The sequence below is a fragment of the Amphiura filiformis genome, chromosome 14 (assembly GCF_039555335.1).
Source record: "Amphiura filiformis chromosome 14, Afil_fr2py, whole genome shotgun sequence".
In the NCBI taxonomy this organism is placed as follows: domain Eukaryota; kingdom Metazoa; phylum Echinodermata; class Ophiuroidea; order Amphilepidida; family Amphiuridae; genus Amphiura; species Amphiura filiformis.
The window spans coordinates 38,175,407-38,202,891 of NC_092641.1; the positions used below are offsets into that span (position 1 = coordinate 38,175,407).

The 27,485-nt window shown below is 37.0% G+C and overlaps 1 protein-coding gene across 1 annotated transcript in view; it reads right to left on the reverse strand.

The window, feature by feature from the left end:
* The window catches only part of LOC140169405 (BOS complex subunit NOMO1-like), a 124,803-nt gene extending 100,872 nt beyond the window's left edge, over positions 1–23,931 (reverse strand). Inside the window, 3 exon segments of the mRNA XM_072192664.1 lie at positions 7,986–8,086; positions 11,408–11,543; positions 23,782–23,931. Coding sequence (XP_072048765.1) covers positions 7,986–8,086; positions 11,408–11,543; positions 23,782–23,931 — 387 coding nt within the window.
* Positions 23,932–27,485: the final 3,554 nt, after the last annotated feature.

Sequence of the window (27,485 nt, forward strand, 5' to 3'; positions counted from 1 at the left end):
ATACAATGGTTTAAAAACACCTTTTTTATTTATTTTTTTAAATTTTTTTTATTTCACATGATCCGTGCATATATCGCCTCGCTATAAATGAAAAAATATTTTTTTAGACCAATCAAACCAATATATGGGTGTAGTACGCCCTTAATGGCGCTAAAACAGGCAATTGCACAAATAGTGCACTAAATTTAACAATCTGTGCAATTAAATATCACAAAAACTACTACCGCTATAGCACAAATTGCCTCAGTTGCGAGAAAGTGCGCAATTTATGTAAATATCACAGTTGTAAGAAAGTGTGCAATCTGTGCAAATAGCACAAATAGGCTCCACTAAATATAGTCTACTTCATCAAAATTGACTGGTAATTGCACCAATAGCCTATATTGTATTAAAGGTCCGTAACCCGATCGACAGCATCATCCCCCCGATGTTTTTCATTGTTGATGAGGTTTTGGTATCACATTATAGATACTATTTTTCTCATTACTATCCTGAAATTTGATGCTCCAAGTCGATGTATTTCCGGAGAAATCATGAAACAAAGCGGTTTTTACAGGCTACCATTTTGTAAATACTAAAATTACTTCGGATTTCTGGGCAGGGAATTAATTGCGAATCAACAGTCTCCTCAACAGCTACTTTGGTTTCGCGTCATACACATTCTGTGAAAAAAGCGAACCACACTTACTGCTGAGGAGACAGTGCGCCGTATTTAGTTATAAAAATTCCACGATGGACGTAGTGGGCTAAATGGCTCAATTGGTTAGCGCATTATGTTTTTAACCTGAAAACCCGGTATCAGAAGGTTTTTTTTCCTCTCCATTTTTAACCCAAACTTTTTTATATTCATTTGAAATGTACATATTTCTGAAACGGTACGAAACAAACAAATATTTTCCGTTCAATACGGGCCGGGCATTCAGCATGTCAGCATTCGTCATACAAATGGGAATTGTTGTTGTTGCTTGCCTGCCCAGAATGCAATTCACGTATACCAAGGTATTGGATTGCAAATTTGGCTATTTATTCACATTTACGCTGAAAATGCTCTCGTTTTCACAAAGCAGCATAAAGGGGGCGATATTTGATATTATTATGTAATTTTAAAGACAATCCATATCCAAAACCAATAGGGTTACCCCCTTTAAAGAAAGGGTGCAATTTGTGGTACAAGGAAGTCAGTTGCATAAATAGTCTATGTGTACTAAGCCAGGGATTTTCATTACCCGGGCAAGAAAACCCTGCCCGGGTGCCCGAAATTGAAAAAAAAAAAAATTACGCATTTTTTTTAATGCAATTTCGGTACCCGTTTCCGCCGAAAAAATGCGCTGGTACCCGCCACAAAATTACCGAAAATCACACCCCTAATGTGTACAGAAGTTTATAATTTATAAATTGCAAACTTGCATAAATAGCGACAGATAGAAAAACACTGAAACCACAAATTAGGTAAATTTCACAAATCATTTTTACTTCCAAGTCATGGTCCTGCAAAATAAACCATTCTATATACATGTACTAGGCATTGGGCTATGAAGGTAGCCCTATAATGCAATGCCTGCTCAAAAAACTTTTTTGAAAAAGACAGCGATGCTGCCATTCATGAAAATGGCACCCTTTTTTCGGACACGCAAGTCAATTTACTGTGCTTTACTTACATGTAATATGTGACTCCCTCGGGACAAAAGTACCCCCAATGAAATGTTGAGCATTATATAGGGGGCCTAATACTGCACGTAGACATCACTGCACAGATTTTCAATAGCTGAGTAGTAGTCTATATTATTATTCTATTTTGCTTTCACCCCTGAGCAAGGCAGGTGTGTAGTCATCATTTCCATAGGCCTTCAAACACATGGCCTATGTTATTTCTTGCTTTGACTTCTCAGATACAAGCCCAGACATGAGATGAGTACTGGAGTAATTAAAGGATTTCTAGTATAATTACGCTGTACGTACTTTGTTGACAGTCTGACAGAATATGGTCAATGGGTCCTCTTTAGGGATAGTGTCAATATGAAGATTTTCCCCATCAAATATGAAAAACAAGATGCATCCCTACCTACCAAGCTGTGCAAATTACTAAGAAAGTTGAATTCCAGATGAATTCCATACACCCTCTATGGAAGAGTACATGTCCTTAATATTTCCCGCAGGGAGTGTTAATTTCAAATGGGGTTACCTGTTCAAATGAGTGACTGACTCCATGGAGATTAAGGTGATCAATGTCTTTCATTGCAGAGGTATATGGATTTCAAATGGAACAGCCAAATGTTCTTTGCCAGTATACATCTTTCAAAGCTAGACTCAACCAACTACCTGCTGATTGGTTACAAAAACACTTAAAATTGAGCCAATCAGCAACATGTTAAGAATGGTGGAAGGGCTGAAGAGGATTGAGCCTAATTATTTAGAAACTATAAAAAAAATCATCACTAATATCACATTCAACCAATCAAAAATCCAAGAAAGGCAGCAATTCTCTAGGGATTTTAAGTAATATAAGCAGCATTAACTGCCAGTTGTATGTCATAGACCCTTCTCATTATGACCGCAGAGAGTCTTGAAACTTGCACTGAAGCACTGTTTGCTAGCAGTATACAAGTAGGTTAGCATAATGCAACAATATAAAAAATAAAGAAAAGTTGCAACAATTTTAATTGCATCTATGTCAAGTTCCATTCTCTATACATGTCAAGTTCCATTGGCATAAAAACTGCCTGCATTAAGCGTACTTGAAAAGAATACATGTGTATAAAAGTATGCAAATTTTAGTTACAATTGACATTAGATCAAAGTTTTATAATGAACAACATTAATGCTCTTGATAACTGCATATTAATTTAATTTGATACCATCTGGTACTAGTGGTGGGGAAATTGTGTGAATACATTGTAAATTTATAAGCAATTTAACTAAGCATGATTGATTAGTCATTCTTAGTCAGTGGGAGTGGTCTAGTTCGTAGACACATTTTTGATTGGACAATCGCAAGATTTCGGTGCCGTTTATCAGGCCGTAGACTCAAGCGACCCCACGTCATCATGCGTCTTGATAATGCCTTACACGCTTGTAGAGGTGCTTGGCGTATGTATTGCGCTGTAATGCGAGACTAGTGCGGAATACGCGACGCGCTAGCAGTACGCGCAACAGAATACGTGAAGTTGTAAACAAGTTTCGTTCATTTTATAATGAGGGAGTTTTTATGACGGTAACTTAGTTTTTGCTTTAAAAAATTGTTTACAGTTATTAAAATAATATTTAACTGACTAAGAATGAGAATAAGCGATAGGAATTTTTATTTTGCCTATCCTCTACCTATGATAGCGACAGGCAGGTCCAATATTTTTATCGTAGTGGATACGGCTGCGCCGCATCCACTACTCAAAATATTGGACCTGCCTGTCGCCTATCACACGGTAGAGGATAGGCAAAATAAAAATTCCTATCGCTTATTCTCTAAATCTTAAAGTTTAATATTTCATAAACTGTCACTGTTGTTTTACTAAGATTGTTGTAGTTCATGTTTTTATTCATTAATTCTATGCATTCAACATGCAAATATCAAAAAACTTGACTGACAGATCTATGTTTAACCCCATGAGCACTACCTCTAACATTGCCTCTGATTGGTCAATTACATGATACAAATGTATCTTCACTTTAATCACCAATCAGAATGAAGCTTTGCAAATAATTCACCCCATTTTTTTTTTTGTGGTAAAATTATTCTAACAATGTTGCAGATTGGTCCAATGATAATGAAAACTTCTTTTTTGCCAATCGACAGCTAGTTCTCATAGGCTTAAAATGAAAATAACCCACAGTCCTTCAATTCATCAAAACTGTTTTGGTGTAGAATTCTGTTATATGTTCAAAAATAAGATGTTTCCTTTATGATGACACCCAAGGTTTTATAAGTAAGATATTTTGATGTTCATATTTTCATTAAATTTCAATTAAAATTGAGTAAACCTTACTTTCCTTGCACACAGATAGTAAATTTCTGAATAACGCTACAAAAAAGCCAGGTCTGATTTTCCCCCTGATATAACAAACTGCTAACCTATCTTTTTATTTATTTTTGGTGGGGTGGGTTGCTTAAAATAGTGTTTCTTGCTCAAGAACCTTAAAACAGTCTCTTCCGTATAATATCATTAGTATGATAAAAATAAATCATAAATTTGAATATCAGTAGAGAAGAAGAAAATTCCAAGATAGTTTTTCTAATTATGGTTTTAATTGACCATAATATTTAGTGATATTGTAATTCATAGAGGAAAGTCTCTTTCCCTACACTAAGATTACAATAATTTCCTTTCTTTTGACTCTCTACACCTTTGCTACCAGTACCAGTTGGCCTTATGTTTTGGGCATCATAACTGCTAAATTGTTGGTCTAACTTCTAAAGCATATAAAAGTGTACTTAGAATGACATATGAAAACTTGGATAATCCATATGAAGTCAAAATTTGGCATAATGCTCCATTTTGGATAAAATCCTCCAAAACAGGGTTTTTTATTCAAATTTTTTTTTGAAAAAACAAAAAAAAAATTGTTTTTTGATTAATTTTCAAAACTGGGACATATTTTGTTTTAAAATTAACTTTTGAAAATTAAGACCAACCTTAAATCCAGGGATTGCTTCTCATGCTGGTAATTGATGCAAACTTCTACAGAATAGATTAATTCTATCATTTTAAAAGACAAAACTGTGTTATAAAATAATGGGCGAGGAAATGTAGAGCTTTATATTTGTGGATACATGTGTTGATGTAAATACATTGCAGATAACATTAAATCTTTGAGGATTAAAATTGTCAATGGATTGCCTCAGTTTAATATATCAGTACATATTAAATACCACCTGCCAGAAAAACCCCATTAATGAATTATTTACAAACTATTTATGATGCAATTTCAGGATGCCACTGCCATGATTTAGTCCACACAAATGGGCTACCTTTAGCTGATTCTTAAAAGGATTTTGAGTCTCTGAGTCTGAAGTTTTAAATTGGAGTAACAATGTGTTTGACCAGTTATCATGATCACTTTAACAGTCATGAAGTGCACTTCTGCCCGATTGATTCATTTGCTAGATTTGGTAAACCACCCAAAATATTTGGTCTTGGGTATCTTTTTTAGACTTGCTAACAACCACTACACTGCAAATTTTTGGCAACACTGGCACAGGAAGCCCCATGAATAGGATTGATTGATTATTTATCAATTATTTATGATGAAATATGGCATGTACATCCAGTGATGCCAACGCCGCGCCTTAGGCGCATAATTGGGCTACTTGGCAATCGCTTGCCGCTACTCAAAAAAGCATGCCGCTACTTGTCTAAAATTGGGCTACTTTTGCCAGTCTCAGGCCGCGGCAGTAATTTGATGTATTTTCCTTTCAATTTAGCCGATTTATAAAGGTTTTGAGTCTTTGAAACTCCAAATTGATGTTACAATGGCTTTTATGACCATTTATTGATCGGTCAGTAACTTCCCAGTAAGTACCGGAAGTTTGAATGTCAAGTGCTTTCCCGCCCAATTGGGTGTTTTGCGTTCTAAATTCGGGTAAATCCGCCCAAATATTCGTTATTGGGCGCTTTTTTGAAGCTTGAAAAATTGGGCTACTTGAGAATCCTTTACCGCGGCCTGGCGAGTCAATGCGCCGCGCCTTGACACTGAAAAGTTTTGGCAACACTGTGTACATCTTGTTTTTAATCATGGATGCTACAATTTAGCCACACAATGTGGGCTCCCTTTTGATCACTTCACTTCATGAAAACTGATCCACACCTTGCTTTGCTGGAACTGGGCTACTTTCACACATAGCAAGCTGCAACAATTTCTTTTAAGTAGGTTACTATTAGCCTTTGTTTGTTTGCTGGTATTCTGTGCTAACTTGTTATGTATTATGTATGTACCGTATTTGTCCCCAGTGCACTAACTATTGGCCGCTAATTTTTCTTATTATTTCTAATCATCAAACATGCACTACGCCATCTGGGATAGCTTTCAGTTAGAGGTGATACCAACTGCCAAATGATAAGACAGGTTAAAAAAACAGGTCAACAACATGTCGATGAAACAGATTAAAAACAGCATGAAAAAAACAAAAAACAAGAGGTAAAATTTATCACAAAATTTACATTTTGAAGTGAAAATTCCTGAATATTTACATAAAATACGATATCCTCTCATAAATGAAATCAGTTTGAATCACCACTGTTAAATTGCATTTAGATCTGGCATTATTTCATGTTGAATAATGACTTTATTTGGATGGTAAGCTTAATGTAATTTCTTGTTTTGCAAGATGAAAAGTTACTGGGTTTGTCCTTATGGTTTAAAACCTTTAATGAAACAAATCTGGTAGATCCTTCCTTGATGGGCCATTAAAACCACAAGCATATGGGGGATCATTTGATGATTTTATCAAATATCACTGCATTTTCAGGATATTTGGTGATTTACAAAGCCTATAGATATTGGCTCCTTGACAGCTACAAAATAAGCTATGGCTTGGTAGGCAGATTGTACTACACCTGGCCAATAAAGCCCACTGTGGGTGCCCTATGGTGTTGCCCATGCTGCAAAATAAGGATTCTGAAGGGCACCCATTTCTAGGCAATTTTGAAAGGGCACATCTATTTTACAAGGCGATTAGGCTACATGTTAAAGAATAGCAGCAATTAATAGGGCATCAAGGCATCATCGGTTATTTTGCAGCCTGGTGTTGCCTAGATGCTTCATAACAATTGCCTATATGTAAGTGTGCCTTTTAAAATTCTGTTGGATTGGCTGTCATTTCAAATTCTTAATGGGGTACATACTACACCCCTACCCTGCCCAATCTTGTGCCTATTTTTGCACTTTTCTCAAAATTTATAGAGCATTGATGAAAAGTAAGATATGTATATTATAGGGGCAAGGACTACAACTACTGCACTGGAAATTTTATTTCAGCACAGTCAAAAATGAGGGAAAACCAATATTTGATCAATAAATCAATAACTACTTGCCTTGAGTTGTAGTCCTTGCCCCTATAATATACATATTTTACTTGTCACCAATGCACTATAATTTTTGAGGAAAATGCAAAAATAGGCACAAAATTGGCCAGGGGTGTAGTACCGCCTTAATTTCAGGGCGGTATACAGCACCTAGAATATTTGGCAATACTGCTGTGAATCTTACAACATCACAACATATCTGGCTGACGAGTCCTCCTCATATTCATAATTTTGATATCTCTACATGCCGGTTCTCATTCAATGATGGATGGATGTGTGGATTACAGTCGCATGAAAAGTACTTACAACTCATAATGACAATTGTCATTAAATGATTGATATGTGTAGGACAAAAATGATACAAATTAATCTAATATTAACTTGCCTCAATTTCAAATTCATTTTCTGATGAATGATGTTCGTAACTGTAATTAATCTTATATTGAAACAAATTGATTATTTTGTAACATAACTGAAGGACTCTTTGGGATTACCTAGATTTTATTTCACTCTTGACATATTGGGGTATTCTAGTTTAATCCATGGAAGACATGACCTTAATCTTCCACACAGGGAGTGTTAATTTCAAATGGGGTTACCTGTATAGGTGTCTCCATTTGAAATCTACACCCCCTGTGTGTGAGATTAAGGTCATGACTTATACTTGCTTTTGTATTTTTTTTTCTGAAACCGTAGCTACCAAAAATCCAAGTCTAGATGAATTGAATTATAATTCTTGAGTGTCATATGTAGCATTCTTGGAAATTTCAAAAGACAAGGCCTGTATACCCCTGACTGAACTTAAAAAAAGTTTCTTCCGAGTTTCAGCCTGTCATGTGGTTATGGTCAATATGAGTCCCCAATCCAATTTTAAAAGACCTGTATCTTAAAAAAGAATCAATTAAGCAATTCATACAGCTTGTATTCATGAATGTTGGAGCCTTGAGGCAGTCAGTCACTACAACTTACATTGCCTGTCACTGTAAATCCTGTGAATTGGAAGTTGATATCCTCACCACGGCTACATTTATCCGTCTCTCCATCGATGTGTAAATCTACACTCACTGGATCTGAAAGGCATCAATGCAAAAGAAACGGTCAACTTTAAAGCAGTGGTTTGAATTTGATAAAACAAAGAATAAAGCAAGTGAGAGAGAGAAAATATATTAACAACTTTCTACTATCTTTGTTGGGTTGGCTGCGCCAAGAACTCCTCTCTAAGCACAACCAAGAATGACTTTTGGCCAATAGGATTCACCTTTACAATGTATTAAAAGTGCATAGGTGATAGATATTCAACCTACATGTAAATGCACACATAATTAATGCTCTTCTCCTGACTAGCACCAGAGATTGTCTGACTTGTTTCAATGTCTCCTTTTAGTTGTAAGGTAATTTGTCTTGGGTTTCTTCTGACAGCTATCTGGACATGGAGTTTCAATTTGCTCTTATTTCTTTTCTTAGCACTATCGTGAATACATATTGTGCAACATTGTTCTGGCATGGAAAATGGGCTATTCCAGTTGAAATCCATCACCCCCTATGGAAGACACAACTTCATCTTCCACACAGCAAGTGTGAATTTCAAATGGATACATCTTCTTCTTCTTCTTAATAAGTGCCTCCCTCATATGTACGCACTGCGTACAGACAAGCTGTACTTATTTTTTACTCTGGAACCTAGAATAGATGAGTGTATTTTGAAGTACAGTCAACATGACCGGGATGATCCCCTGCTCTTTTCGAATAGCCTGTGACGTTCTTTAACGTGCACACTACATTAATGTGAGAAAATATGCATGTACACGGGACCGACAGCTTAAAGTGCCCTCCAAGCACTAAGCAAGTAGAGTGAAGTGTCTTGCTCAAGGACACAAAGAGCCGGACCTGGGATTCGAACCCTTGACCCTTGGGTTCACAGTCCTATGCCTTAACCGCTAGGCCACGCTCTCCACATGTAGGACATACCTGAATGGGTGACTCTATTTGAAATCTACACCCCTATCCCCTCCCCCCCCCCCTTTTGGAGATTAATGCCATGTCTTCCAAGCAGGGTGTATGGGCTTGAAATGGAATAGTCCAATGTCAACTTCGACTAAATCAGTATATAGTCCAAGCATGAAAAGACTTTGGTAACCATCTTAGGCGCTGATAAATCATAGACCCTACATGCAGAGATGTCACAGGCTCACCCAAAAAAATCCTGAACTTGCGACGCGTAGCGAGCGCAGCTCTCGCGCAACACAGCAGGAGGTCCAGGGGCCCGCTTAAGGGCACCCGGTGGTAGGGGTCGAGGGGGCGAAGCCCCCCGAAGCCAGATGGTTTCTGCACATTTAGCACCACAGTAAAGGCCATTTCAGAGGGTAAAAAGAACAGTTCAAAGCTCCTGGCTGTTCTACACTTTTAATAAAAAGTGCTTCCTTCTTCCAGAAAACATCTGTTTAGCATTTAGCTCTTGGTCCAGGGCCACTCCAAAAGCGAAAAAAAAAATTAAAAAAAAAAAAAAAAAAAAAAAAAAAAAAAAATTAATTTTTTTTTTTTTTTTGAAAATCCGAATTTTTTTAATCCCCAAAATCCGGAAATCCGGATAAATCCAGAAATGTGACATCTCTGTACATGTATAAAGAATTCCTTTCTAGGGTCTATGGATAAATGCAGAAAAGTTTGTGACATGGTGAAGTGAAATGAGGATATGAGCTATTCCATTTGAAGTCCATACACCTCCCTATGGAAGACATAACCTTAAACTCCCACACAAAGGGTATACATTTCAAATGGAGTCACCCATTCAGGTAACCCCATTTTAAATCCACACTCCTTTATGACATGTCTTCCACAGGTGATGCATGGATTTCAAATGGAATAGCCCACTGATGAATAGTTGTCGCGAGTTGGGTTTAGATTTTCTGGGATGAACGATGAAGCAATGTAGATATCGAATGTTTCACAATAAGTAATAGAAGAGTGACACCTGAGCCATGCTGACATTGCTATCACTACAAGGTGACACTACACCAGCCAGCATGACAAGTATGGTGTGTGAAATGTCGGTCATCATCTGTTAATCTCCATCCTTGCTGCCAACTTTACACATTTTAACATTAATTAATGAATGAATTTCAAACTAAATTATTCAGGCCTATACTTGAACTTTAGTTCCCTGAACTACAATATCTAGACAAACAGCAAAGAGCACAACTGACATATTATTTTTTTTCTTAAATTTTATTCAGTCTTTTTTTGAAAGCATATCTAGGCATTATACCAGCTAAATTCAGGGAGATCATTAGACAGAGCATGGACAGAGGCACCGCATTTAGCGTTAGCTTTGGATATTTAATAGGGTATATTGCTGATCCATTAATTATCCTTTTCTGGTGCATTGTGGGATAGAAAAGGGGGCAAATCGATCGCTAATTTGCTCCTTTTCTATCCCACAATGCACCAGAAAAGGATAATTAATGGATCAGCAATATACCCTATTATTTCCTTTATTTTTCAACAGGGTGAGTCGGGTGGAAAATAAAGAAAATATAAAAATAAATAAATAAATGAAATAATTGAATGTCCAAAGCTAATCAGTAAATACGGCGTCTCCGCCAAATGTAAAATTGTACTGACCAAGTGACCTGGGGGAGGGGGGGGGGGGGTTGCAGACTCGAAGTAGATATCAGGGAATTTTCCAGGACAGGCAAGTTAAGCTCACGATCAGGCATTACCCTGATCAAAACTTGCTCCGCCTTAACTAAATGAGTCATGGGGAGAGGGGATTTGATTCGGTTGTTTGTGTTTTTTTGTCCAGTGGCGATTTGGAACCGGAGACCTCTTGCACCAAAGGCAAAGGCCAGTAACCAGTGTGTCACACTTATTTTGAAAGAATGAACAAAATCCTGGTCATTCGAGGGGGCAAACAGCTGGTCATTTATATGGAATTTGAAATATTCAAAACTGAATGGGTTATCACCCCATGAAGATATGACTGTAATCTTCCACACAGGCAGGGAGCGTGCATTTTAAATAGGGTTCTTTTATGTGGGGATATCTCTTTATTACCAGCTCATAAATTTCAAAAGACAGCCCCTGATTGTAATTTTGCTCAGCTGAGAGCCCACAAAAGTGTCCCGAAACAACTCATAATATGTCACAACATCTCATTATTTCAAACTTTGGGAACAACAAGCATTACGATTTCTTAAAGCCCTAATTATATTTGCTCGCAGGTGACGGAGGGCCAAAATCATTATTTATTTGAGGGCCAAATTACACCTTGTTTTTGTACATATCATCAGAGCAGTTCAGCTGCTAACCATAATTGGTTGGCGGACTGGGCTGGGTCTGGCCTGTGGGCTATCAAGAACCCCTGTCCTACATGTACCATTCGAATGACTTACCAAAGGTCCAACCAGTTGGAGGCTCCAATTTGAGAATGAAGTCTCCTTTATCATAGATGGGGATCATAAAGTAGCCATTATTTGGAGCACAGTCTGTTTGGTACTTCAGGGCACCTTGTCTTGTGTATAGCTTCACCTGAAAGATTAGAAACAAACAAAGAAATTTATTTTTGTCATTACCGTATTACATTCTGTTCCGTGTCAACAGGGTATAATTGTAGCTGCTATTGCAGTAGGGGGTCACAGGAAAATTTCAAAATGACAAACTATGATAAATTTTGCTTTTATTGGAAAGGTTGTGTGCAGAAACGAAAAACACCTTTTGACTCGTTGAAATCCTTCAAAGAAATCTCAAGTTACAGCCCAAAACGTAATTTCTAAACCAACCGATTTCTTGCGAAAAGAAATGTTAATTTGGGCAGTTTTGATTTTTTTCATTTAAAAATATTAAACCAATGTCATACATGTAATCATCATATTTGTTGTTAGACTGCTGCCCTCAGTCGTCAACCGTCTGGATTGACGACTGAGAAAACTACGTGGAAAAAAAGTGACGGATTTTGCAACAGGATTCCTGTGGCATAGAGCGTCATGCAGTTGTGTCCAAATTGACCTTTTGACCGAGTTTATTGTTTTAGAAGTTCAGAGCGCGATCTTGTCACAGCGGCGCGGTACAGCGACGCGGTACACGGGCGCCGCTAGTCAGTCGCGCTACGGCGCATAACCAAAGTCGCATTGAATAGTTTTCAGAAGTCCGTCATGATTTTGGCTGTAAGATAATCAGTCGTCACTACGAAGCATACACAATATGCGAAGTGTAGACGGCTGATTGGAATTAGTCTAATTTGTTGTCAATTATGTTTCTGGTTTTAAAATGATTATTGAAAAATAAATCCCTCCCCCCCCCAAACCCACTTCACCACGCCCAATATCGTTCGCGGGCTTGTCTAACTTTCGACCGAGGCCTGGATGAAAATGGCAACCAGCAAGCCATCGACCAGGTACGTTGTTTATAATCTGCTCATATAATTTCTGCTAAGCATTTTCTCGAGCCATCTTCTTCCCATTTACGTTCTATTTTCCGGACGAGTTACTGTTAAAAGTAATAAAAGTTGTCTTGAAATTGGGCCGGGACGTCGATACAATGACTGGGCACCCGCACGATACTACGCGTACATACGCACAGTAAATTTCCAGGGTTCGTGATCAGCAGTGTTGACAACTGTCATCTCAACCCACGCACTACTACATGTGCTGTAATAAATTATGTTAATTAGTGTATGTTTTGATTTGCTATTGGTTCTTAAAATATGGGCTGTACATGCACACGGCCTCACATGGGCTCTCACATGGGTGCAACCAAAACAATGCATCAAAATTGTCTGTGGCAATGACGTCTCGGTATTACAATGAAGGCTGACGACAATTGAGCACAAGTAACCATGGATGACATCATTGCCAGGCACTAGACACTTTCGGCGCAGGAGTTTTGAATATCGTGTGTTAAGAGTAGGTCTGGCATTTTCCGGTAATTTTGTGCCCGGGTGTAACCGGGTACCCGAAATAGCAACAAAAAAAAAATGCATTGAATTTGAATGCATTTTGATATCATTAATTATGACATGAAAACAAAGTATCAATTTTCATATTAAAAACACAAAACATTATACAAATTCTTTTTTTTTTGGTCAACCATGAATGATCCTAGCATTTAGGTCTAGGTCCAGGGACACTACAAAACCAAAAAAAAAAAAAAAAACTTAAGGGTACCACAAGCCCGCCCGAAAATGCCAGCCTTAGTTAAGAGCCAGCTGAGCTGTTTTTATTTGTTTTTATGGTCAATATGAGTTTTAAATAAAACCACATGATTCGTGCTTCATAATTTTTCTAACATTATACATTATCTTGGTCGGGCTGACGTCACAAAGGGGAAATAGCCTTGTAAAACCAGTGTGCGCATGTTTCCCCTTTCCCAAGCTGGTTGCTATGCGCGCGCTTGTGCAAGGGGGACGAAGGGGACAATGTTTTGTTTTTTTTAAGTTTAAACGGTTAGTGGTTTTCCTAAACGGATAGTGCATTCAGGGTTCACATTTTAATGCGTCATTGCATCCTGGATGCAAAATTTTGAAAACTGGTAAATATGGATGCACTGAATTTCTAAATCCAAGGGGGTTAGGGGGTCCACAAAATCTCAACTGGATGCATCCAAATCGAATGCATAACTATCGTGTGCAAAATAGAAGCTAGAGTTCTCGAGCAAACCGGGGCACCCGTGGGACTCTGAACTCTGAACTCATGTCGCAGTTTAATAGGTTCACCCTGCATTCATAAAAAGTACTCACATGTTCAGTTTTGTGATATCCTTCAAAATAATACTATGAAGACTTCCTGCAATCCTGCATCTCTTTTCTTTGTTAAATCGGCCTTTCACAATAAAAAAAAATGCAATTACCTCACCACAGTCATGACCATGTTTATCTCTAGATGAGATTGAATTTTTGTTATGGTGACGATCGATACGGTCACAAATTTGGTCATTTTTACACCTTCAAATAAAAATGTACCCAAATTTTTCACACATGCATCGAATATATTTTATTTTTAGTCTTATCTTTGTGTCGGTAAGAAGTGATATATATTTTGTTTTAAAAAATTGGATACTGTGTACCCTGGACCAGATATGCCTAGGAGCCTCAGACCTTCGTACAGAGAAGGACAGTGGAAATCGTAGTGACGGACAGACATGGTCTAATTCTGCATAAAACCGGGCCACGTTATTTAGATCTGCTGCGCATTCAAATTGCATTGTATTGCATCGTAATTTCATTTGTGTCCATGCTAATTATGTTTACACAACATGAACTCACATTTTTCAAGCAAATTCGCCGATAATAGCTGTGATCAAAATTCAAAAGCGATCGGAATGTTACAAAAGTACAGATCGCATTCAGCTTACTTCATATGAGATGATCTTTGGAAAAATATGGAATAATTTGTCATGGTGCTTGCGGAATGCCATGCAGTAAAATACTAAAACGTTAAGGCAATTCATGATTGACAACTAAAAATCTATGTCCAGCGAGGCCATGTCACACTTCCGGTGTGACATGTCCAGAACGTCAATATGTTTTCGGAAGAGACGGATAAAGTGCATGACAGCCTGCCAATTTAAGCTTCCTATAATATCAATTGCGTATAACATACGAAGTTACAAACTTACAAACTTTAATATGCACTTCAAATAAAGCAGTCCAGCTGTTAATTATTACCAATCCTGCAGACTAACTTACATTGTACATGTATAATCGTCAATTTCATGGAATCCCGTTGCTCAGAATTGCAAATTTCATTTTTATCTGTCAAATGCGCTGTGGATATGGGTAACTTCACAATAAAGGGACATGAAATCCTGACATGACTATCAAAAATTCAAATTCAGTTGTTCCAGTTGATTTGTTGTGTAACAAGTGGCAAATTATTGTACTTTAAAAAATAGTAATGACAACATAGTCTATCATTCCCAATTTTGGTTATCATCGACATTTAATTCAAGCAAGGGGCATGCTATAACGGTTGTAACATTGACATACACATGGTGGTAAAAGAGACACAAAGGAGAGTGTTTGCTGGGTAAATTTAATTTGTTTTATTTTCACTTACCAATCCCATCAATAAGAAACGATAAAAAATACTGGACTTACAGCATATTTTAATATTCAATGCAGTTTCACTTGTATTTGAGTAATTTTCAGACACACTGTCAAAGATTTTTTTTTTTATGTCTCTATTGTGGAAATGTCCCAATAAAAAGTACCTCTTATGATACTTCAAACATTCTAGATTGTAAAAAAACCATTCAACAGTCAAAAAGTATGTTGCAGCCTTAGTGTATTGCTATCACATTTGTATGTGATAACGGTCGAACATTGACATACAATTTTTCAATGATCTTATATTGATGTTTTCCTTCAATATTACAACACAGAATCACATCACATTACTTTCTTTCATGGATTGCAGTAATTTGCAAAGTAAACATTCAACCCAAGCATTGGTGCACAAAAAGTATGTTGCAGCCTTAGTGTATTACTATCAAATTTGTATGTGGCTCTGGTTTTTTTAACATGTATCAAAAGGCTAAATGACACTTTGGGAGAACCCAGCAGAAACACATGACCTATTTCCAGATAACTTTTTATATTTTTATGTAGTGTAGACCTAGGCTAATCTCCCATAGCTTAACAAAATTTGTCCCAGTTTTCTTTCTTTACTTGTGACAAGACCAAATGTCCAATTGTTAACGGAAATTTGTCAACCTAACAATAGTGACTAATTTGTTTTGTTTACAAAATAAAACCAGATCAGCTCTGAGTATTTTGTTCAATATTTTATGAACACATGTTAGTACAAGATCCAAGAAATCCAAGATTTACCTAAATAATTTCTAACATGAAAAAATTTTGAGCACTTGAAAATTATGTTTCGGACGTTACATTTTCCATTAACAATAGGGTGCATCAGATGCCCCTCATGTCAATGGATTCATCTGTCCCTAGTCTTAAAATGTTCCTATTGTCAAAAAACTAACATGTGCCAAGTTTGAATTAATTCGGAAGTCGTTCTGAGGGGCCACCGAGAGCCTAAAGTTACAATGTGTGTTCCTATGTAGTAAAGTTCGTTGACCCCTGTACAATTTCAATTAGAAGCCGATCGAACAATTTAAAGTAGCTGCCATATCAAAACCGTTTGGATTTAGAAGCTCAAATCTTGGGAGCTAAGCGTACTGATAATCATCTTTGAATCTGTGATGAAAATCCATCTCCAAAGAAATGAGTGTGTGTGTTTTATTGTCAAAAGCGCCCCCACAGTCCATATTCTTGGGAAAATCTATAATTTCTGTCTTAACCAAGTGCTATAATACTTTATTTCACACTGAAAGTTGTTAATATGTATTATATATTGATCTAAAGTTCAGAAAATCTGCTTTGTAAAAGTGTAATGACAACCAGGACATCAACATTTGTAAAATTTGAGGTAAAAATTACCACAAAATGCCTATTTCACTGAAATTTTGTATCGAGGGCACTTGTGCCAATTCCACACATGCTCATTTTGTTGGTGATTAATTTTTATCACCGATTCAAGATGATTATCAGTACTATTTAAAAGATTTGAGCTTCTAAGTCCTAACGGTTTTGATATGGCAGCTACTTTAAATTGTTCGATCGGCTTCTAATTGGAATTTTACAGGGGTCAACGAACTTTACTACATAGGAACACACATTGTAACTTTAGGCTCTCGGTGGCCCCCCAGGACGAACTCCGAATTAATTCAAACTTGGCACATGTTAGTTTTGTGACAATAGGAACATTTTAAGACTAGGGACAGACGAATCCATTGACATGAGGGGCATCTGATGCACCCTAACAACAATCTTGCTCTATTTTTAACATGGTCTAAGTGATTGTTTTATCATGTAAAACATACACAAATACTTTAAATGTTTGCCTCAGGGCAATATAAATAATTGCAAGTGCAAATTTTGTATCGGTTGAATGTTTTCAAATTATGGTGAAGCATTACTTAAATGAGTCTCATTTTCCGTTAACAGTTTTGTAACATCCGAAAGAATACATATTGTCTTATAATTATGTGAAGAACAATACTAGCTTTGAATTTTCATTATTAAGTTGAAGTAGACATGACAACAAGTATCTAAATGTAAAATGATTTCACTTCCTCTTGACTTTATGTAAAATGTTGGCCATACAACATTTCCGTTAACAATGGTAACATCCGAATCAAATGTAACATCCGAGACAGAAAGAGTGACATTTTGTTGAAGAAATTTAATTAGAGGGGAAATAAAAAGGTCAAATGGATTGGAAATCATGGGAAGGCCATAGTAGAAATATTTTTACCATACCCAGGTTTGTTCTTTGAGTGTGCAAACCGTTAACATGTCAAGTTTGTTTCGGATGTTACAAGGCAAAATGTTAACGGAAAGTGAGGCCAATAACAGGGCATTGTAAGAAGATTTTAGAATATACACTTAAATGAATGTGAATTTCTAGTAAATATGGTGTACATCCTCATTTTCCTAATATTGCTGACTCCATTTCACCTTTGTAAACCTTGCTAGTGGAAAAAATTACAAGTTGTTAGCTCTACAATATCTATTGTCTCTATGCATAACACATAAGATAAAAAGCAACATAGTTAATTTGGTTCACTCCTTTCAAATTAATTTCATTACTGACATATACACATGTCCTAAGAAATTTATTTTAAATTTGAAAAGCAACTTACACTGAATATTTCTCCATTACACTAGCAAAATACTTTGATTTAAAATCAATAAAATGTGTTTCGGATGTTACCCATTTTTTGTTAACAAGTCCAAAATGAAGTTGTAATTTCAATAAACTTTATAATATTTTAGCATTAGATGATATCTAAAACTTATTGAAAATAATTAAGTAGCAATTTTGTCATAATCATTTATTTCAAAATTGAAAAAAGCTGGATTTTCATAAAAAAGTGATAATTTTAACATAAAATATATAAGTATGTACATGTGTTAGGCCTATATTGGAATCACTATGCACATATACCAGAAATGAAGCAGGAGAAATACTTATTATGCTTCATACAGCTTCATTATGTCCGATAAAACTATAAATTATCAATGGAAACAAATTAACCACTAAGAAAAATACTCTTACAACAGAACAAGTTTCATGGGAATTATTTGTTTTACACAGACTTATGAGCTGTTTTAATACGATCAGTTTTTGCATATTTTATATGTGTGCAAATGATAAATGATTGTGCCTTGCATTAAAAAATTTCTGAGTGTCCATCATGGCAACATACCTGTTGTATATGCAATGATCTCATGTTTGTTAATTCAACTTCCATCCATCAAACTTTGTAAAAATGTTAACATCATGTAACATCCGAATCACTCCCTTAACATATACACATATTAGTATGTATTTTGAATCATTTGAATAATTTCAACAGGTTTTCTGATTCAAAGTGATTGATATTATGCTAAAATAATGAAATGTCCCAAATGTTTCCCTCAATAAGTTCAATTAGATTGCAATTGCATGTTAACGTAATGTAACATCTGAAACACTCTTAAGTTGGGAAGACATAAAAGAAAGCCTGATTATGATTGTAAGAAAGGTGTAGCCCTTTGTATTATCAACTTATGCTTCAGGGAGCTAATTAATTTGGTTTATTATGATGTCCAGTGCACATTTACAATAAGGATGTGGGTAACAATGTATATGAATAAATGCCATATCAGTACATGTATATACATCTAAATTAAAAATTTCTTCAGTAAGATGAAAATATCATTTAATGATGATTAGATTTTCAAGTGATAGGTTTAATCATCTGACAGTGATTATCATTTACATTTTTTAACTAATATGTGCTTAGAAATAGGGCCAGATACCTGCAAATAATGCATGTTAACAAAATAATGTAACATCCGAAACCCCCAAGTATCTAGAGTTACATTTTTACTATAAAGGCATTATCAAACTTATTTTGATATGTCAGTACTTGGTTATCATTACCTTGTTCACATATGGATTAGCAATATATGTGGATGAAATTAATTACATTTAGAACATATTTTTGACCACCAAACCTGCTATTTTGCCCATTTTTCAGTTTCATATGCCTGAAAAGTTACCTAAAAGTGATCGCAGAATGGCCATATTTGGTCAATAGTAACTTGGACTCATTATTTTCCTATGACAACTAATTTGGTAACTAATGGGCATTACAGTAAGCAATATCTAGCTTTGGCAACAAGTTGATTTTTTATGAAAAAATCTCATTTGGCCAAAGGGTCTACAAAGTTTACAGACCAAATGAACAGAATTAAGCTCCAAGTTTTGTATTTTCATAAAATTCAAGTCATCTGCTTTGAGAAATGACATATTTTAAGTGTCTTCTGTCAATTTCATTTTTACCCTCTCAGTTCACACTTTTGATACATGTTAAAAAAACCAGAGCCACGTGATAACGGTTGAACATTGACATACAATTTTTAATGATGTTTTCCTTCAATATCACAACACAAAATCACATCACATTACTTTCTTTCATGGATTACAGTAATTTGCAAAGTAAAACACATCACACTACATATTTCTCTGTAAAGGTAACTAAAACATATTCACGGTTGAACGATTATAACGGTTGTAACAAATTTGACATACAAGAGACTTCGCCTCGTCTCTCGGCAGTGTAGGCTGCTACTGGTGTAAAAGGTACGTGGTAACTCCCGCCCAGGAAGTGCTCAGGCATCACCTTCAGATCAAGGCTGCGGGATTCCCGTGTCTATTTTTAGACGGCATTTCTTTCGTTCACGGTCGAACAAAAATTTGACATACATTTGACATACGAAGTTTGACGAATCGCCAACGTCCTCTAGCGACTTAACTGCCCAAATTAATCCCACTAATTTGTAAAATAGGGCATATTTAACTAGACTATTACTTAAAAGGCCAAGTTTGTGATGAATTTTGGAAGATTTATTGTTGTTAACTTTGAGAACTATTTGACATATACGTGTTCGACCGTTATTGATTTCTTTCAGTTGTGCTTTCTCCCTGAAGCATTATGAAATTCCCTACAAGACTTTAACATTTTTTTGGTACAACCATACCTCATAACTTGCATGCAGCAAATTGATAGTTATGGTTGATTATAGTAATGCCCCAGTCAAATATAAAACCATACTTTTTTGTGTCAGAATTCTATGGCTCAAAATAGCCCATTTTCCGACTTTGAAGGCCTATGGCCATGCGTTATGAGTTGGGGGTCTCATAGGCTGGAGCCCGGACATTTGCGCAGAATTTTTTGCATAAATGTTGAATTGTTTAATTACTGTAGATACCTACATAGGCAAATTATATACCAAATTAAAGCTCTTAGTGCGTGCTTCAAATTGGTACCTTAAATTTTAACATAGTATGTGTACTTCAAAAGTTACAGCAGCTTAACGAAAAAAATGTCAGGGTGGAGTCGGCCCATAATATGCTGGCCCATAATATGCACTTTTGTGTTAATGTTTGCTCCAGCTTATTTACATGTTGTTTCAGATGTGCCTTTTTGCTCCAAATTAGTAAAATTGCTTAAGTATGACAAGCCTGAATACTATTAGGTATCCTGAATGTGTAATCTTTTGAGTTTTAGGGTTTTAATTAAATTAATTAGCCAGGGTGGAGTCGGCTCACGATATTCCTGCTCGGGAAATGCCGGCTCAGGATATGCTCTTTTCTGGTGAAGTTTGCGAAAACTTATCAGGATTGCATTTCTGATTTGATTTACACTGTTAGATTTAAATATTTAAGATACAAACATAACCTTCTTAATCTACATGCACATGGTCTTGCTAAAAAAAACCTTTTTTTTTTGGGGGGGGGGGTCTGGGTATTTTACATGTTCAGTGGCGCATCAAGGTAAGTTTTCTGAGGGGGCAAAGACAAACAAATTCCTGGTGGTCATCATCTTACCCTGTGTGACTGTGATTGCCCGGTGTGATTATTGCACAAAAAGATGTCAATAATTGTACACTATATTTAAGACCAAAATTAAGGTGAAAATTTGTTTTTACCAGGCCAATTTTCAATTTTACACTATGGGGGGTGAAATTTTCTTTGGGAAGGGATTGGTTTTAGGGGAGTCAAAGTTTTTTTTGGGGGTTGAGTTAGCTAACTAACTCATTGAGGGCTCAACCCCCTAACCCCCTTGGTCTTCACAATTTCAAAGGACTAGTATTTAAGTCAACTTCAGTGTACATCAGTTGAGCATGTGTAAAATTAGCACTGACTTCACCTCAGTTTTTGCGATTCTTTGTACCGGTAGGCCTACCTGTATATCTTTCTACCACAAAGTAATTTTGTACCAGAAACTTTCCCAGGAGGTAGTCATTCCAAAAGAAACTGTTTTATATGTTGGGATTGACTTACAAACATACAGATCTGAAATTCTGCAAAGCAGTCAAACTTAATATTATAAATCCTGTTGATGACTGATGTGATATCATATACATGTGCAACTTACTTCAAACTTCACATTATGGACAAGAAATTTCAAATTACTGTGAATAACTTGTTGTAATGTTAACTTGAATTTATATACATGTATGTATATGACATTCTTGTACAAGTTTAGAAAAGTTAATTTTTCTAGACAGAACATAATTTGTTAATTTCATCAAATTCAGCGCTGTTTTTGAATGGCACGTTTTAACCTTTGCGCAATTTGAGGACCATAACAGGTAGCATAGAAAAACTATATATTTTCTGAAAGCTTTTGATGTGGGGAATGCAAAAATGGAGTCTGTTTTGATGTAGGGTAAGGTATTTTTAAAATAGGACCACTTGATCTTTGGTTATTTTTTTTTATTTTTCCCTTTATAACTTCATATATATTTCTTAGTACTACCCCTACATCAGAAATAACTGCATTTTTGGATTCCTCATGAAATTTCCTTTCAGAATATGTATGCTTTGCCTATAGTAGCATGTACAGGTATTGAAATAATTTATTCGAAACAAAAAATGGCGCGATTTCCCAAAAATATGCAATGTCCGGCAAAAATCCCCCAACTCAAAACGCATGGCCCTATAAAAAAGAAACGAGACATACAATTTATATAAAGTTGTTTATTTTATTAGATCTGCCTACTACAAACATAAAAAACATAACTTCATACCAAGAATGATCTTTTTTTTTTTTTTTGATGTGCTTCATAAATCACAGGTGTGAAACTGACTTATACTGTCAATCATTTTGACATCCCTCCTCTTGACATTTTATGTCAATCACTTTGACATGTCCCATTGACAGTTCCCCCTAGTGTATATAAGGCGCATCTTCATGTATATTTAGTTGCTCTGAAGATGGCACTCGCTAGAATTCCGAAAGCTCAGCCCTCTCAAAAGGACCGACTTCTCTAGGGAAAGATCAAATCTTACTCATGTTTACCGACCTAGAGTACCAAGTAATTTCAAATCGTGACTTTATACCACTCGCTCGCTTTCACAGAAAAGCCAGCCTCCAGCACCTCGTGGCACGACGTCATCATGGACGTGTGCAAAATTTCCGACGGGTGCCATATAAACCCATATATTGTAATTGATTGCAAAAACCATTCATTGCAATCGTAAGTCAATCAATGAACGCGACGGCCTTTTACGGTATAATTAATATGACCCCCATGTGACTCGCCAGTAAAGTACGTCTTTAGAACCTGATTGGTTTACAAAACTACTTTGATAATTGCTAAGCCAGTCAGCGTGCTCGATGCTTTAACAACCTCGTAGGGGTTTTCGAGAGGCGAATTCACATGGTGATCCAGCGATCGAGTATAAATTCAGCTTGACAAAGTCTGCTCTCGCAGGTGCAATAACAATACATGGACACAATCACAGACATAATTTACACAATGAAATAATGAATTATTTATGACATGCATGGGCTGGATTTTACGATCGAGGTAAGGTTTTCGGCCTGTCCCTGCGTGAATATCCTTAGAAAGATACTTGCGATGACCATTTTTTGCGGACACTTTGATTACAGGTAACTTTTATGGGTCATAGGGGTAGAAACGATAGTTGTACAATTGTACGAAATATACATTTTGTTATAGGCCTCGCCCTAAAATGTTCACAGAAATATATTGGTCCACACATTGTGCTTGTAAATTCAGTTGTTTGACGTATACTAAAAATCGGCTGTATCCTCTGCTGTCAATTTCTTATCCATGCACTAGTCCTCACAAAAGCTTTGTGTTGATTACGTAATGTGTGGAGGCAAATTGCAATAAGTAAAATGAAATAATGAGTAGGGCGGGCTCCGGGGCGGGTTTCTTCTTCGTCTTTCGTGATCGTAACACTACAGCATTGTTCTCCAAAAAAACACGGAAGCGCTACATATAGCGCTCTAGCTGAAATACAGCAAGATAATGTAAGATAGTTAATGTAAACCTGTACTTTAGCTAGAGTATCTCGAGCTAATGACGGACATGGCAGAGGGTGTGAGTACCTCGCGGCAAATTGTAAATGTATAATAATGTACTAATGTTGTGATTGCCGGCGTGTAAATTTAGTCCTGTGGTCTAAAGGAAAAGATCACCCAGAGATGTCTGTGGAAAACACAGTGAAGAAGTCTTTAGTCTTTCGGGCTACGTGGAAACAAACATAATTGAAGACCAAGTTCCGGTGTTAATTGTACAACCTGCAAAATTATGCAAGGTTGACGAATTCCACAGTGTTGCAGATATTTTACACGTTCGGATTAACAGGAAAAAATAACGTCTTTGCATCTGAATACGTACCTCGATTCGAGAAAAATTTATCTCAACGCTTGATTTTACAAATCCACCACATCCACCTAAGAATTCTTCAGCTTCGGAAATCCCTTTCAATGTTGACAAAAACGCAAAACATAGCACTGATATTCTCACGAATAAATCCATGTCATGCATGTTGCAGGTTTGGGATTTTAAAGTAGTCTTGGGCAATTCGTTTCCTTTCTTTGGCTGTAAAACATGTCAAAGGGCTGTGCAATAATTATGAGCGGGGGAGGGTAAATGGAGGGGAAAAGACTGATTTTTGGCCAGCCAAAACTGGGGGGGGGGGGGCAGGAAGCAATTTTTGGCAAGCCGGGAGGGGAGCAAGCGTACGGCTTTGCCCCATATCAATTTGAAAGCGCTCTTTAGCAAAGTCATAGTTCATTGAATTTACAACCGTATGACAAAACAGGCGAAAATAGTTACTTTTTGCACAAGATTTGCAATTTAAAGAGAATTGGCCATTGCTTATTCTAGTGACGCTAGTATATGGACAATATAAGTGTGCTTGTTCATTTAATGACTTAAAATTTGACAAATATTGTAAGGAACACTTGAGACTTTAAAACCTTCATTTTGGCCAAAAAAGTGCTTGGAAGCTCTTGGATAGGTAGTTTTCAACAGATTTTCCACATTCGCCTTGCTATAACATTGCATTGTGTTATTTGTTGACGAAAGGTGTTTTTAGAGGGAAGTGTTAGCTTTCGTTTGATATTAAAAAAAATCTGATTGGATGAAGGTAACACTTGAGGTTCCGACAAAAACCAGCAAAGAGGCCCATTGTTCAGCTAGAAGCTCCACAGCTCTTACATTGCTATCAACCCCGTGCAGTGCAATCAAAGACTGTGGCAGTGGAGATAATTCACTGCTTGTTGTTCTCTGCTTGGAAGCTCTTGGACGAAAATGTGTGCTCAGGTGTATCATGTGTATGAGGTGGATATTGTGCGCATGATGGTTTTTGTAGAAACCTTTCCATGTGAATGGCTACAATACTGCATACCCGGGACTGCATATTAATTTCATATTATAGGCCTATGACAAGTATACCAGTATAGCCTACATGGTTATAATTATGTGTTCCTTTGTGCAAATTTGACCACTTTTGATACCGTCACCAATTCACCATATGGCGCTTCAATATGGGAAAACGGTTGCATTTGTTGATTTAATTTTTTGTTCCATAAACTTATTTACCAATAGGGCCTACCAGTATACTAGTATCCACCGTCGCTTAATTAACAAATTACCGGCATCCAGAATCCAGGCACTAAGGCAAAACAAACTTGTTTGAATTCCGAAAGATCCACTTTACTGAGCTTATATCCCTCCAAGTACGGTACGTCTCCAACTCCGTGCACTAGGCCTACTGTCCAAAAAACCAAAAAGTCGAAAGTTTAATAGGCCTATACCCTATTCTTATGTACAGCAATACAAAACGGGTTTTTTTTCGATTAAGTCTGGGTCGGTCGGATGAGGACAATTAAACAACTTTTTTTTAATTCGTTGATCAAAGCTAATAAAAATATGAAACATCCCGGGGAAACATCATGATCTTCATCCGTTTACTTTTTTAAAGTCAGTTCTTGTGTATTCGTGGCTTTTCAAAATACAGAATCGCCCAGCACTAAAATGTTATCAGTGACTTTTTCAGCAGACGAGCAACCACAGTGTGACGAGCAACTTCGTCAACGCCTTCTTTGAAATCCGGGTATGAAATTAAATAAACTGCAAAATAAGGCCCAAATTATTACACAAATTGCTCATGAGGGATCTGTAGAACTGACGGCGTGGTCGAGGAAAAAGTAGGCCAGCCAGCCACGCCCGCCGGACCAAGCTGCAAAAGTGGTTCTGCGTCTGCAAGACTCGCTCGCGTGAGGACCGACCATTCATGCAAATGATTGATTCAGTCATTTCATCATGATTCATGGATTTGCATAAATTTCCAGATCCCGAGTATTATAGAGCAGTCAACTAGCCCCTAGTTTTATCTCCTTTCATGCTTCATTAATATATTCTTTGTTTAGTGATTCGGGCTAAAATATTAGAAACGTAAGGCCTTTATCATGTTAATCAAACTCATACTGGCCTAGGCCTAGCCTAGCATACAATGATACATGCATAACGGCATTTTAAAAGCAAACATGATATTAAAGCGCACGACTGAGCTTCAGTAAATGCATGACATGTGCAGGCCTTCATGCTTGCGTTATAAATACAGTGCAGACTGTGCAGGGAGTGTATACATTACATGATTACAGTGGCGGATCCAGGATGTTTGAAAAGGGGGGGCACAAACTTAGAATCATCGGGCGCGGCAGCGCCGTACGTCGCGCTTACGCGACGCAGAGGGGGGATGTGCCCCCCTCTGAAGTGAGAAACTTTTGCAAAATGAAGACCTAATTCAAGCCATTTGGTGGACCATTTTGGCACTATTATTGTGTACAATTTTAATTTGAAAAAGCCAAAAATTTGCGAAATGTCGGCCCAATTGAAGCCATTTTGTCGACAAGCTGTCACTATTATTGTGTAAATTATTGCTTTAAACATAAATGGTCGGGTGTCCAAACAGAAGGGAAAAGGTTAACTTCTTTCTGCATACACAGGGGGTGTCTGAGGGGGATGTGCCCCCTCAGAAGTAAGAAACTTTTGCAAAATGAAGACCTAATTGAAGCCATTTGGTGGACCATTTTGGCACTGTAAAGTTTTAATTTGAAAAAGCCGACAATTTGTGAAATGATGGCCCAATTGAAGTCATTCGTCGACAATTTTTCACTATGAATGTTTGCTTTAAATATAAACATGATAAAGGGTCTGGTGTCCAAAGCTGAAGTGAAAATGGCAACTTCTTTATGCATACGCAGAGGGGGATGTTCACTCCTGAGAAGTTGGAAACTTGTGCAAAATGAAGGCCCAATTGAAACCATTTGGTGGAAAATTTTTAACACTGTTATTTGAAGTAATTCGTCGACAAATTGTCACTCTTGTGTCAATTATTATTTTAAACATAAAGGGCCTGGTGTCCAAAGCAGAAGTGAAAATGGCAACTTCTTTATGCATACGCAAGGGGGTGCCCCCTCCCCCGAGAAGTTCGAAAATGTGTGAAAATGAAGGCACAATTGAAGCCACTCGTAGACCATTATTCACTATTACTGTAGGCCTAATTATATTGCTTAAACATGTTAAAACATACGGATGTCTGCATGGTCCAAAAAAGAAACCTATTGACTTCTTTATTCATACGCGGAGGGAGGGTGTCTGAGGGAGGATGCGCCCCCTCAGTATTTGAAAAAAAAATGAAGCCAATTCATGGACCATAAAAGGGGGCACGGTCCGGGTGTGCCCCTGCATGGATCCGCCATTGGCATGGGAGGCCGTTGATGTAAAAATGAAAAGCAAAACAAAGGGTTTTATTTTTTTTTTCCAACAAAATTGTAAAAAAAAATAAAAAATTAGGACCCTCGCAAAGGGGGGGGTACAGGCCCGGTGTGCCCATGCCTGGATCCGCGCCTGCATGATTACATTAGGTACACTCGGTTTCTGTGAATGGCGCGGCAGTCCAGTTGTTGACACAATTACAAGTGGTCTTCAAGTGCAAACTTTAATAATCATTGTAATGAGTGACATACCGTACGCGGAGTTTTGTTTGCGCCGACCAACGCATTCAGACAAATGCAAATTACCGCGTCTGT